Genomic DNA, 14,939 nt, shown 5'->3' with positions numbered 1-14,939 from the left:
AATTATTAAGTTTCCTTTCCAATGTTATTTCTAGTCTCTTATTTAAGGCACAGATTCTATTAGAGGCATAAAAATTACGCGAGTAATCTTTTTTCAAAAATCGGTTACCAAAAGTGCCCCCCCCCCTTAATCTTTCTAGTCAAAACCTATAACAGAAAAGACATTTTGCCTCTTGGCATTTCGGAGTGTCTTAACTAAGTTTGACATTCAAGAAAATATAACCCCTCAAAAAATTGAAAGAGTTTTAGATTTCTTGCTAGATATTAGATGTGTTGACGTATTATGAAATTATTTATTTATTTATTCATTTAGTTGGTTATTTATTCATTCATTTATTCATAATCAACAAGTTAGTTGTTAGATATATATTTGTGAAAGGGAAATGAATCGTAGATTTTATTGTCTACGTTTGGCAGAATTTTCAGAAATGCTTGCGCTCTAACATGCTTTTTAACCTGCAAAGATATATTGAGCTGATAAAAAAAAAGGTTTGCAAAATGAATATGAATATTCAGACAGGTTATTGGATTTCTGCTGCTGCTATAAAAAATAAAATCACAAAGTTACCATGGCAACAAATATCAGTAGCGAATAATCTTAGTAATAGTTTCAATGATGATGATAGTAAATATTGGTCAAGAAATCATGAAAAGCGACTTTATTCAAAGGATGGCTCAGAAAATACATCCTTCCTTTAGGTCAAATTTTAGGCGCGAATGGGCACATAGGCCAACAGGAAAACCGCGGACGGCATCAAAAGAAATGATTTGAAAAAATACGGAAGTGAAATGGAACAGAAGAATGAAATTTATAATTATATAAAACTTTACTCGTTTTCAATCTTTTCAAGTTCATAATATATTAAAACCACTGACGGATCTAGGAAAGGGCCTAGCCGGCCTGTGCCCCCTCCCCTTTTGAGAAGCAAAATTAAAATTTGTGATGTAAATATGCCGTTGAAACAGGAGTGTGCCTCCCCCTACTTTTGAAAATAAGGGTGATTTTTTTTCTTGCTTGTTACATTTTTCTGGGACGAAATCTCCTCAATTTTGTTAAAATTTTTTTTTGCTTGTCGAATTTTGTCCTCGAAAAAAATGTGCTTCCCCCTTTGGGGAAAACCTGGATCCACCCCTGATTGAAACATATTCTACAATGTATATACAAAACACATTTCCATTTAATAACTTAGAATAATTTGACTTGAAGGAAAAGATAATTCAATATTATTTTTTACTTTCCACGTTATAACTTCGCCATTATCTATTATCCATTAAAGTGCAAGTTGTTATCATTACGTTCCTGCTAATACTGGTGTAAGGTAGATGTTTTTTTTTAGATTCCTTGAATTCATTTTAGAAATACATTTTGATTAAAATGAATGTAATAGAGAAGTTATCACTCAAGAGTCAATACAGCAAGAGCAAAGAATTATTTTTGTATTATGAGATCAAGGGTGTGCGTAATGAAATTACGGACTGTAAGCGGTTTAAGAAAATAATCAATGCTTACTTAAAACTAATCCCTTTACAAAAGTCCTTTGTAAATGCAGTACATCAGTTGAAGCTTCATGCATAAGAGAATTTATTAATATTATACGGGGGAAGTAATATGTAGAAAAAAAAATCGGGGCTTGAATTGATAAAAGTTGGGATGGCTGTCTAATTTTCGAATAAAATTGTAGCTAAAGATGGATGAGGAATGCTCCGATGATTTTTATGTCAAACAGCAAGGAATTAGGAATAGGAATCAATTATGATGAGAGCGTTGTCAGGGATACGTGAAACGAACGATCAGTCGCGGTATTCTGCTCCATGACGTCATGTATTGATTGAATGCAACGAAACATGAATTCAGTGATCATTAGGAGAGGGTTAAAGAACTTAAAGGATTTCGGGTGAATATGAAAACCACACCGGAAGGTCAATTTCATCCCTGCCTGGTTCATTGCAAGATCCAGGGCCTACCAGTGCTTTCTACTTGAGATAGCGAAATATTTATTATCTTACCATTTCGATTTACTAGTATTAGCATATCAACATGGCAAGAAATGTTATTTTTCCAAATCGACTTATTGTGTCAAAATGGTGAGATAAATCATCTTGCCATGTCGAATCATAAGATTTTTTTTTCGTCATGACTAGTTACGTCACACAAAAAATAGCACGTTGTATAAGCCTGTCACTCTAACAAGTTGTTTAAACTTTTTGTAATCGTTTATACCTTTTTAAATGAATTGTTTAAAAACCTGTAAACACTGTCTTGTTCAAAAAATTTCAACAGTAGTTGTTAGAGTGACGAACAGCAAAAATTGTGGTGTTAACCGGTGTACATAGATGACCACACCAGTTATTTTACACAGGTGTTAAACTGTTGGTGTTAGTTTTACACCTATAGGTGTTATTACAACACCTTTGGTTGTTACATGTACACTCTTTGGTGTTATGTTCAATCTTTAGGGTGTAACTTTAACACCTCAGGGTGTGGTCCTCTATTAACACCAATTGGTGTCAGTTTTAACACCAGCGGGCTTAAACAACGTGCTTAGAAATTTGAATAGCGTTTTCTTTTTACAGCGTAGAGAGTTTTCGCAATCACTGTGCAGACGTTTTCTGGAACGTAGAAGATCTATTGTCAAAAGCCCTTCATGACAATGAAGACTTTGTCGACGGTCGGTGAATCGAAACAGTATAGTTTCGTCGGAAAAACGACACATTTGCGATTTTTTTTTGTCATTTCTGAAACGTCGGGTGAATCTGCTTTTCCGATTCACCGACTATCGACAAAGACTTCATTGTGATCTGACTTGCATGAATTTGCTGTGATGTAGGATTCCTTCCGCGTCGCTGTGCGAAAACTCGTTAAAAATGTTAATTTTGCGTCGACATGGCGAGATGTATTATCTTGCCAAGTCGACTTATAAAAAGTTTAATAAATTTCATCATGGTGAGTCGATGAAACCCCCGAGTGCTGGATCCGACCCTGCTCAAACACCAGGGGCGGTGCCAGGATTTTTGATAGGGGGAGAGACGACTTAATTAGCTCATATGACTCCCAAATTATTCTTAACTGTCTGGGAAGGACAAATAAGATAATGGTTTTCGCCATTAAGAAATATGAAAGAATACAGTAAACATGTTCAAAAACATACCATGTGAACAAATTTTGACATGTTTTGCCTTCAATTGAACACAGAGTTGGACCATGGTCTACGTCAAACCCGAGTTCAGAATACGGGACGGAGTAGATAGCGATTACGTACATTCTTGACGTAAATTTTTGGGGGGCAACCATTATGTACCCCCAAAAGTTCCACCAAGAAACAAAAATGAAAAGAGGGAAAAAGGGTGATCTTATTACTTTCTAAATGTAATTGTCGAAATTTATCACAAAATTCGCTTTCGTAGTACACTCTAAAAAAACGAAGAGCTAATTTAGCTCTTAAAGAGCGTTTATAGTGACTGCACTTCAGAGTGCTGATTTTTCTGGTTGAAATTTGAACTAGACAAATCAGCACTTCGAAGTGCAGTTACTATACACGCTCTTTAAGAGCTAAATTAGCTCTTCGTTTTTTAGAGTGTAAGAGAGGCAAATTTTTGACTTATCTCGCGACTTTTTAGAGCTTTTGCTCTCTATGTTTTAACCCGAGCCTTACATGGCCCCCTCAGTTTTTTTTAAAATTCATTATATACGCCACTGGATTTTAACAATAGAGAAAAGCTGGTAACATCACTCCCCCTCTCCATCCCCCTCTGGTTCCGAGCTTGTTAATGAGTAATAATTGAATGTGATCCTCTGGACTGTTGGCTATTTGATCAAGACCTCACGCTAATAGATACGTGATTGAGAGGATTCGTTTTCTTACCACAGAAAGTGTTTTTTTAGACGTGACATTTCAAGCATTTTGTTTGATTTGGATGTGGCCAACGTCAGAATGTAATCGAACCATTAAGATGTAAATGCCACCTTCAAATAGTAGGGTTTTATATATATATATAGTACGATAAAATATCAATCAATTAAGTAAAACAATTCTAAAAATTTCATCAATACTTTTGGCTATATCATTATCCACCCATCCATCTAATTTACACGTTTTGCTGATAGTTTTAAGGTGTCAAGTTTATTGGTAAACCTGTAGCCCGTGACTGGCCATTGGGCTGAAAATCTAGCAATGTGAAAATGATAGATATAACAAGCCTATTTCCTGACAGTAATAGCATTACGAACAAAGGATTCGTTTACGCTAATGTCTGTCTTTCAATAATGTAAATGTTTGAAACAATATTAATGATTTAAATCAAATTGGTTTATTGCCGTTTGGTTAATTTATTCATGTTGTTTCGTATATAGCAATGATGATAATGCTCTTCAGCAAAGTTTCATTAAATAATGTTTGCAAATGGAATGTCTATAGTATAGACTGCTTCATTACTTTTTTATTGACATACTCAAGTAAGATTGATTTCAAAGCAAAGCCAAATCGAAAGGGTGAATCAATATTAGCCTTTTATATTTGAGATTGGACAATTATACAAGCCATAGATCATTGAGAGCATCATGAAAGCGCTCAGAGATGGAAATAAAAAGAGAATAAGCAAAACTGATACAGCAAAGTGATATGAATAAATCGAATGAGGAAAATCGCTCGGAAGAGGTTTAGAACAAATATTGTTGGGAATAGTGTTTAAGATAAAGATGGAAATAAAGATAGATAAACAAAAGAACTAAAGAGGGGGATTTCCCGTAAGTCCCCGTGCACTTCATTTTTTTAAAGTGGGAGATAGTGAGATGGGGGTGGAAGAGAGTCAGAGAGAGGGAGAGAGAGAGAAAAAAAGAGAGAGAAGAGGAGAAAGAGTGTAGAAGAAAGAAAGATGTAATGAGAGAGTTGAGGAAGGGGGAGGGTGATATTATTCCCGACGTAATTACTGCCACAACTTGATATTATCGATAGAGGTCAAATGTCTTTCGGTCTATGCCAACATTCATTTATATGTATTTGGTATTTAGATATTGGTCATTTTGAAAGTACGCTGTCAAGTAATATAATTGATGACTTGTATTCTACGTAAAAATAATCCTTACGCATTTTTTTTATTATCAGTTATGCACTAAATGGACTTCACAAAACTCATCATCATGAACGTCTTAAATACACATCTCCATTGAAAACCTGCATTTTTTGCGAGTTTTTAATTTCTTCTTTTTCATAATGTTAAACATTTTCGTTTTTTTATTGCGTTTTGTTAATTTGCATTGTTGAACAACATAGGTGTTGTTTTTCACATCTCACGTGTTTTGAGGCTATAGTATTGTTGAGCATTGTTCGCTATTATGATTTCCTTAAAATGAAATTTAAGAAAAAATGGTTGCTCTCATTCATGTCATTATGCAAAGATATCTACACTCTAAATAAACGCATGAGTATAGTTTGTTTTTTTATTTTTCCTATCTACTAGGAAACCGTGACCATGGACACGTTGGCATTGAATATTTAATGAAAATTTGCAATATTGACGATAGAGTTTAATCGTAAATCTAATCAAGTACATTAAGAGGATATCATGATCAGTGGTTTAATTCAAACGGTACTTCCCAACGGTAGGCCTCCAGCTTCACGTGAAAGCTTAACATGCTCCTGCTTAATTTAACATAAACGCAGGTCATGACTTAAGCCTATTTGGATAATGACATGGAAAACTGTACTACTTGTTGCAGTGCTATTTACATTAATTACACTATGATGAATGAATGATGGAACCGTGTAGGTGCTGTCACACCGGGGTGGTTTCACAAAGACTTAAGTCTTACTTAGAGTCGCACTTAATTCCCTGTTGCGTGCGGTATACAATGTATCACGACATTGGTCATAATCTTTAAGATGAAACACGCTATTGCATATCATTAAGATATTGCGATTTTTATCATGTCAGGTGACCAGTGGTGAATCCAGGGGTAAATTGCCAATTCGTCCACTCATCACATGGTCTACATTCATTTAGTCTAATGCCAGTCCGTCCATCAACATTTCGTCTAACAACCACTTGATCCAATAATAATTTGGTCCAATCATCACTTCGTCTAATCACCAGTGACCGTTTCGTCTCATAACCAGTTGTGGTCTACTACTCGTTCTATTTTCATTCATTTTGCCCAGTTAACACTAAGTCTAATTAGACCAAATGGTCTATGGACTAAATTCCTATCAGGCCAGCTAGTTATTAGACGAAATGGCAACTAGACCATGTGGTTATTGGACGAAATGATAGTAAACGAGTTGGCGATTGGACGAAATGGTATTGGACCAAATGAAAATAAATTGATCTATGGTGTATTTCCGGCCCTCGCCTCCTCCTTTTTGAAAGTCAAAGTCAATATTTTTAATGTGATTTATGTCGTAAATGCACAAGTGTGCCCCCCCCTTCGAGAGTCCAAGCAAATATTTGAAATTTTACGCGGGCCAAATGACTTTCCATTTTTAGTGACACCTTTTTTTCTGCTTGTCAAATTGAAAAACTGTTGTCCTTGAGAACACCGAGATAAACAAAAATCATTATGTACACTATTAAGAAAGAATAAATAAATGAAAATGGCATATACAGGTATTACAGTATTACTAAAAAACAGATTGATATCATAAACATTGAAATACAATCACTTACAAGAAAAGGTTACTGTGTCTTGTACCGTCCCTAAAAGAAACGTAGGTGGAGAAAATACGAGGAAGTTAAGACAAAAAGAAAGGTTAAGGCAATTGGAAACCGCCAAAAACGATTTAACAGTAAAAGGGAGGATGACTGGTAACAGAGTATTGTTCAATTGATTAAGAAATAATGTAAGTAGAGATTATAATGTTGTTTTAAATTAGAATATAAATCTATCAACTACTATAATATGTTGCACCTCTTGCATTGCAAGGCTTATGATTTTTTCATTCGTTAAAAGAGGCATGGGATGAGTTGAGGGACATTGTCTGGCGATGATCTTTCCTAAGATTATTCTACTCCGTGGTCAGTCCCGATGTACTGAAAAGTCATCGTGCCAGAGGAGCACTGTTTACCTGAAGGGAGGCTGTGGCTCAGGCAGTGGACATTGATCTAGTCGACTTATATCATAATTAGGTAATTAATAAATCGTTCACTAAAATATGGGGGAGCAATACAGCCAACACATTTTAATAATTCACACATCCGGCGCCGTCTGAAATAGAGATCTTTCCATTTTAAAACGGAAAATAAATCACAGAATGATGTGAGTTCATGGATGGGCCCCCAAGATCATCCTTCCCATTCCGTTGCGAGCAACTGGTGATCCTTTCTCTCGGTAAATCAGATTTTCATTGCTGTTGATGAATTTCCTAAAGCAAGGTTTCCACTTTGGCGAGTTGGAGTTGCGAGTCATACGCGAGCTGCGCGAGCTCTAACTCGCCATAGCTCGCACAAGCTCGCGTGAAATTTACATTTTTTCCTGGAATTTGCTTCAGTGACAAAAGACTCAACATCGAGTTCACTACGCTCGCTGTACGAGTGAACCGAGCGCGAAACGAGTCAGGCCGAGCTTAGTATGAGTTGCGGTGACCTTTATACGACTTAAAGCGAGCTATGAACGAGTTATCAAGATTTTGTTACGAGTGATAAGAGTTTCATACGACCAAGGGACGAGATATGCACATTTTGGGCACTCAAAGATGGATTCCGGCGGCGGTGGCGTCAACACCGAAGGTTAAGTTTTTGAAATTAAATGGCATCATAACTTAGAAAGTATATGGACCTAGTTCATAAAACTTGACCATAAGGTTTATCAAGCATTACTGAACATCCTTCTTGAGTTTCAGGTCACAAGACCAAGGTCAGAGGTCATTTGCGGTCAATGAACTTAGACCATGTTTACTGAGGGAATCAACATCAAAATCTTAACCTACGGTTCAATTTTTGAAATGTCATCATAACTTAGAAAATATATGAACCTAGTTTATGAAACATGGACATAAGGTTATTAAAGAATATATAAACATCCTGCTTGAGTTTCAAGTCACATGACTAAGGTCAAAGGTCAATTAGGGTCAATGGACTTTGGCTAATTGGGGTATTTGTTAAATTAACATTATAACTTTGAACGTTTATGAATCTGATTCATGAAACTTGAACATAAGAGTAATCAGGTATCACTAAACATCCTGTGCGAATTTCAGGTCACATGTCCAAGGTTAAAGGTCAATGAACTTTAGTGATGTTAGGGTGATCTGTTGAATTACCATCATAACTTAGAAAGTTTATAGATCTGATTCATAAAACTTGGATATCATCATCATCATATCAGCCATGTTCAGCCCACTGCAGGGCGAAGGCCTCCTCAAGTTGGTGCCAAAGGTGCTTGTCTTGTGCTGACGCAATCCAATTTATACCAATGAATTTTGTGAGCTCGTCACTCCATCTCAATTTCTGTCTACCCCGATTTCGTGATCCTAGCCATGGTCTCCATTCTGTGATGCGTTTGGTCCACCTATTATCATGTGATCTTGCAAGGTGGCCAGCCCATCTCCATTTCATTGATTTAATTGCTTTGATTATGTCTATTACTTTAGTCTGGTTCCTAATCCATTGTATGGTTTTCCTATCGCGTTTTGATATCCCTAGCATTATACGTTCCATACTGTGTTGAGTGGTTTTTAATTTCTGTTCCATTTTCTTTGTTACAGACCAGGTTTCGGAACCATAGGTCATTGCCGGTATAACACATTGATTAAAGACTTTTCTTTTAAGGCAAATTGGCATATTGCTCTTCATAATGTCATTGAAATTCCCAAAAGCGATCCATCCAGCTCTTGTCCTCCTTTTAACTTCTTCCAGTTGTTCATGATCCATTCTGACATGTTGCCCAAGGTAGATATAATGATCTACTCTCTCGATTTCAGAATTATCCATTATGATTCTTTGCTCTGTAGCAAATTTGTTGAACTTGGATATAAGAGTAATCAAGTATTACTGAACATCCTGTGAGAGTTTCAGGTCACACGACGAAGGTCAAAGGTCATTTAAGGTCAACGAACTTTGGCCATGTTGGGGGTATTTGTGGAATTACCATCATAACTTTGAAAGCTTATGGATATGATTCATCCACTTGGATATTAGAGTAGTCAAGTATCACCGAACATCTCATGCCAGTTTCAGGTCACATGACCAAAGTCAAAGGTCATTTAAGGTTATTGAACTTTGGCCATTTTGGAGATTAATACTATATTGCTGTCATAACTTTCAAAGTTTAGATACAGTTTATAAAATGTGGATATAGGGTAATCAAGTATCACTGACAACTGAAGTCTTAGGTCACATGATAAAGGTCAAATGTCATTTATTGTCAATGAACGTAGTATTGTATCATTGTATGAATGGTGTTTTGTGAATAATTATTTTATAGTAGTTTTCAAAGTCAGCACTGCTACTATATTGGATAGCGTGATGCAGGTTAGACTGCCAGAGGCGCTCCACTTGGACCTTGTCTAGTTTGATGTCTTGTTCTTTCACCGTGGCTCTGCTCCCCTGCTCGTCATTGAACTTTTCTTCCGTTTCAATTGTCTATTCCTGCACTTCTTCTACCCTTGTTTGAATGTCATCTTCATTCGCTGTTTCCCTACCTGAATGGCTACAACTCTTGGGTCTTTTGGATCGAGGCATATTTCTCTCCTTATTTTGTTGAAAGTTGTAACAATGCAGCCTTTTGAAAAGTAATTGTACATTGCGTGGGTCAGTTAAAATGTTCACTTTAAAATAAACTCCCTTCTCGGTTTTAATAAATATCAATTGTAATTACTATCAATGATTAGATCATCTAATTTTCTTTAAAATGATACCCTTCATGATATGATTATGGTTCACATGGAGGTGCAGTGCCTTGAAATGTGGGGCAAGGTCAAAATACAAAATTAAGTTGCAAAGTGACACAATAATGAAAGTCACTGTTCCTTTTTCCGTGGTGATGAGTGAGTTTTTTAAGCGGTTTCTTTTGAGTTTGATCGGTAATCCCGCCTCGGTTTTAGTAAATATCAATGTTAAATTAATATCAATGAATAGTTCATTTAATTTTCTTTAAAATGATACTTTCCATGATGTGATTTTGGCTCACATGGAGGTGCAGTGCCTTGAAATGTGGGGCAAGGTCAAAATTCAAATTTGCAAAATGACATAATATTGAAAGTCACTGTTCTTTTCATCCATGATGATGAGTGAGATTCTCAGCAATTGTTTTCATGCACCTTAACATCAACATTCAAATGGAATCAAACATACCTCTGCGCAAGCAAACACACAACAAACAAACATAAACCACAAGAAAACATTATGAAATGAAAAAGCAGGGCCAATGGATTTTCATCTGTATTGACACAGACAAAAGAATCATGTTCTGTATTGACCCTCCATGATTATTTCTGCTCGTTTTGCAGCTTTTTACTTCAGACCTCATCCAACACTTTTCAATTTCGCTCTTTTTTTATGACATGATCATAACAAGCATGGTATCATTGTAAAGAAAATCAAATGACCTTTTAAATGATGTTAAATATGCAATGTGTAAATTTTGGAGTTGGGAGAAATTAATGGCCAAACTCAGATTTCCAAACTTTTTTTAAGGGTTTATATGTGGGGAAAATATAGATCACTGGACATTTATCATTCAGTCGGCATGCCTCTGAGCCCTTGCCACGCACTCGGAATAAACTCATTCGAAACTCGCTGTAACTCGGGGTGCTCGATCTAAAGTCGCGCTAATCTCGTGGGCACCTCCACTTGACTCGTAAAACGATCGCAATGCTCGTATCTCGCTCTTGAAAACTCGGAACGCACTCGCGTATACTCAGATGTGGCGAGTTATTACGAGTTATTGTGAGGTTATCTCGAGCTTCTTACGAGTTATTACGAGTACTGCGAGTATACAACGAGTTTAGGTGAGTTCAGCACGAGTTACAGCGAGTTAGCAAAATTTTTGAACATGTTCAAAAATTTTGAAACTGCTCACGACTTCAAGGAGAGTTGTCCCGAGCTTGAACGAGCTCCGCCGAGTCATGCCGAGTTGTCGCGAGTTATCCCGAGCTTCATGGTGAGCTTTATGCGAGTTATCGCGAGTGCCTCATTTTGGCAACTCGCTATAACTCGCCATAACTCGCGATGTTAACTCGCCAAAGTGGAAACCCTGCTTAAGAATGGGTCACCAGATCGTCCATCGTAAAAGTCGCTCGTAACTTTAAGAAGAGCTTTATGAAACATCCATCATGGGCCCCGTAACACAAAGTTTAGCAATCATCATCAAACATTTTTGTTTAACGATTGATTGCATTGACTGCAATGTACAATCAATCCTGAAAATCATGCGTAGGGGAAGGCGGGGTAAGTTGAGCATAGGGGCAAGTTGAGCCACCAGCCCCAGGCCAATAATGAATGAGTCAGACATTGTGGTGGTGTCATGTATTGATGACCCATAGAATAACCCCTAACCCCACCATATTGTTTTCAACTTTGAAACAAAAAGTAGTTTTTTAGAGGGAAAAATATGAATTTCAGCCAAAAAAGTAAAAAAGAGTGTGAAATAGATAAGTGCTTTATAAACACACACGTCTTTAAATATAATAAAGACATGATAACAACATTATTAGTCCAGGTATGGATCTTCATTCTTGTCATAGTCTTTTATATGATGGATGCATGATAAATGTGTGGATACAAAATTATCGCACTAAGTTCGGACTGGGGTAAGTTGAGCCAAACAGCATGGGGCAAGTTGAGCCATGATAATTCCTATGGTAATGTATCTTAAAAAACAAACAAACCATAAAAATCGATTGAAATGCTGGCTGAAAGGAGCAAATTTACATGAATGCTCTTTTCCTTTAAAAGGATGTTAGTATTCATAGAGAATTAGCAAGTGAAAAGACTTAAAACAAAAATTTGACATGCTGGTTCTCCCCTCATACATTTTGTACATAGTTTTTGTGGCTCAACTTACCCCAGAAGGTGGCTCAAACTTACCCCATATATGGGGCAAGTTGAGCCATTTGACATCGTTTTTTCAAAGGTCAAGATGACTTTCAGTGTGGGGATAGAAAGTTATATATAGGTGGAAAATATTTCAGAAGAATTAAATTTCAAGGCAAGGTACTTATTTCGACAAGATTATTAATCATATCAATTCTAACATGCAAAAAGCAAAAACTGTCACAACTTACCCCGCCTTCCCCTACGATTCTTCGCTAACCTTTGTGTTACGGGACCCAGGAAATTTTAGCAAATATATACCATCGACGTACATGACGTACGGGTATTTACATGATAAGGTGTGACATTTTTATAATTTTCTCCTAAGGTGCTTTTACATAAACTCTATAGTAATATAATGTCATGCGATCTGTTTTGTTTTGCAGGTCAACATTTGTCATGGAGACACTGAACATCACGCAAAGCCCAGGCGAGGAAGACAGTGGTTCCAGTCTCATCTTCGTTCTTCAAGGCCTCGTCATCTTTGTCTTTGCCACCCTGATCATTGCTACCAACATCCTGAACCTGATCGTTATCCCTCGCCTCCCCGACATCAACGAAGCCAGCAAAGTCTTCTACAACTGCCTGTCCGTCGCCGACCTCATCCTCGGCGTCGTTCTCCTACCCGCCTTGCCATCTGCCATCCTAGACGGGTGGCCTTTCGGGGATGTCGTCTGCAAGATCTTCGGGTTCGGTATGACCCTCGTTGCTGGTCTATCCTCTGCCAGTTTGCTGCTCCTCAATCTGGATCGCTTCTTCAGCATAGCCTCCCCACTCCGCTACATGGCGATCATGGACCGGCAAAAAGCGGCCATCATCGCAGCAAGTCTGTGCCTCGCCGAGTTCGTGTTCCTACTCATTATAATGTTCGTCAACCCATTCGGCGTGGGGATCGTGGATTATTCGCGACTCGGGGCGTGCATCATGTCCTTCAACGAGCCGAAATTCGTTGTGTATTCGCTGCTTATCTTTTCTGTGTGCATCTGGTCGTTTGGCCCGATCCTGGCCATCATGTACGCCAGGATAATCTGCATCAGTAGGAGACACGTGAGGCGCATTCAGGTCCAGGAACTCACCAATCAAAGACCAATCTCTAAGATTGACGGAAGCGACGAAGCGGGCTTACAGGACTGCAGAACAGCCCAGGCGCCAAACAAGAAGACGGCGGTCAACCACCGAGCGATACGTATGACCCTCATGGTCACAGGAACCTATGTCGTGGCTTGGGCACCCTTTACAATTTGCCAAATATACATTGCCATGGTGACCGATGATGTTTCGATCATCATCCGAGCGTTAGTGTGTTGGCCCCTCCTTCTGAATCCACTCTGCAATGTGATCATCTACTCGGTTACGAAACGTTCTTACAGAACTTTGGCGCGGAATCTACTGAAAGGATGTCTGAGGTGTTCACTCGCAGACTTGAGGAAGGCAACATCCCACGAGATACTCGTGTAGATCACAACGGTCTTTCAAGTTTGTTGCAAAAAAGGCTAGAATAAAATCGAAATTGACGTAATAAGTGAAATCTTACTCTAGGAACATAATCATTCCCGCCAATCATGCAAGAGAACTATAACGAAATATATTTTTATTTTCATGATATGGCATACTGCGCCAGAGACTCATGAAAAAATTTAATAATATTAGCCTACTCGGAATCCGTGTTGCCATGATGATCTGGAATAGCATAGACCTCATAATTTCATAGCATGACTTATAGAATGATGTAAATATGTTATTTTTATACCATCAGATAATCATAAGATAATCACCGAAATAAAAGGCATGTACCTTTTCGTTTTTGTTACGCACGGAGGTGGTTTTTTAGAGCACTTGTCTTCTTATTCTATGAAGTCGAATAAGAATCAAGACATGCAAATATAAACTAATACCTAATTAAACTTCAAAGTATATTGTCTTCCTTCCATGTCAAAGGTCATGACTAAACTGATTGTCAAGGGGGAGGGGTGGGGTGTAATAAAGATGCGTGTCATATTACGTAACGTCATACGCGCGTAAATTTAGTTTTCGCATTTACTACGGGGAAACTCTCTACAACGCATTGATTCCTTTGAAAATGCAATTAAAATCACTATGGGGAGCTGAGAGGCCTTTGTCGAAAGTAAGTGGACTGGGACGTTAGCAGATCATCAGGACATTTGCACCTGACGAACAATTGCAAATAAGTATGTCGTTGTCCAGAGTCAAGAGACTCCGATGCTGTCCCGGTCCACCAACTTTCCACAAAAGCCTCTCAGCTCTCCATTGTGATTTGACGTGCATTTTCAAAGGAATTTGTGCGTTGTAGAGTGTTTCCCCGTACTAAAGTCACATATATGCAGGCTGCATGCTCAACCGATTTGATAGCAGCAGCTGAATTTGAAACATAGGAACGTCTGTCGATCTTTGGCTTATCGTCTATCGTTGTCAATCTAGTGATACGTGTTCGATTCCCACTTGGTGCGTTAGTGCCCTTAAAGGAGAATGAAACCATTGGAACAAGATAGCTTGTGTGAAAACAGAAAAATCAAAGAAACAGATCAACGAAAGTTTGAGAAAAATCGGACAAATAATGAGAAAGTTATGAGCATTTGAATATTGCGATCACTAATGCTATGGAGATAGCAAATTGGCAATGCGACAAAGATGTGTGATGTCACTTGTGAACAACTCTCCCCATTACTTTAGTATATATTTCACTAGAATTGCCTCTTTTATCACATTTATCCATAAATCATGTGTTCTGTCTACATGAGGGCATGTAATACATATTTTTTTAAGAATACATCATGGATAAAGAGTTTGTATCATCATAAGAAAAAGCAAAAAGAGACATTTTGAGGGTATTTTATAGTCCACCAAAGGGAAAGTTGTTCATCAGTGACATCACACATCCTTGTCGCATTGCCAATA

General features: G+C 37.7%; 1 protein-coding gene across 1 annotated transcript in view; it reads left to right on the top strand.

The window, feature by feature from the left end:
- The window catches only part of LOC121413932 (beta-4C adrenergic receptor-like), a 29,175-nt gene extending 15,254 nt beyond the window's left edge, over nucleotides 1–13,921 (top strand). Inside the window, exon 2 of the mRNA XM_041606946.1 lies at nucleotides 12,410–13,921. Within this exon, the coding sequence (XP_041462880.1) occupies nucleotides 12,423–13,481 (1,059 nt within the window). The 5' untranslated portion in view covers nucleotides 12,410–12,422 and the 3' untranslated portion in view covers nucleotides 13,482–13,921. The remainder of the gene's footprint in view (nucleotides 1–12,409) is intronic.
- The last annotated feature ends 1,018 nt before the right edge of the window (nucleotides 13,922–14,939 follow it).

This window comes from Lytechinus variegatus, chromosome 4 (assembly GCF_018143015.1).
Source record: "Lytechinus variegatus isolate NC3 chromosome 4, Lvar_3.0, whole genome shotgun sequence".
Classification (NCBI taxonomy): domain Eukaryota; kingdom Metazoa; phylum Echinodermata; class Echinoidea; order Temnopleuroida; family Toxopneustidae; genus Lytechinus; species Lytechinus variegatus.
The sequence above is the reverse complement of the archived record's forward strand: the minus strand, read 5'-3'. Positions and strand labels throughout refer to the sequence as shown.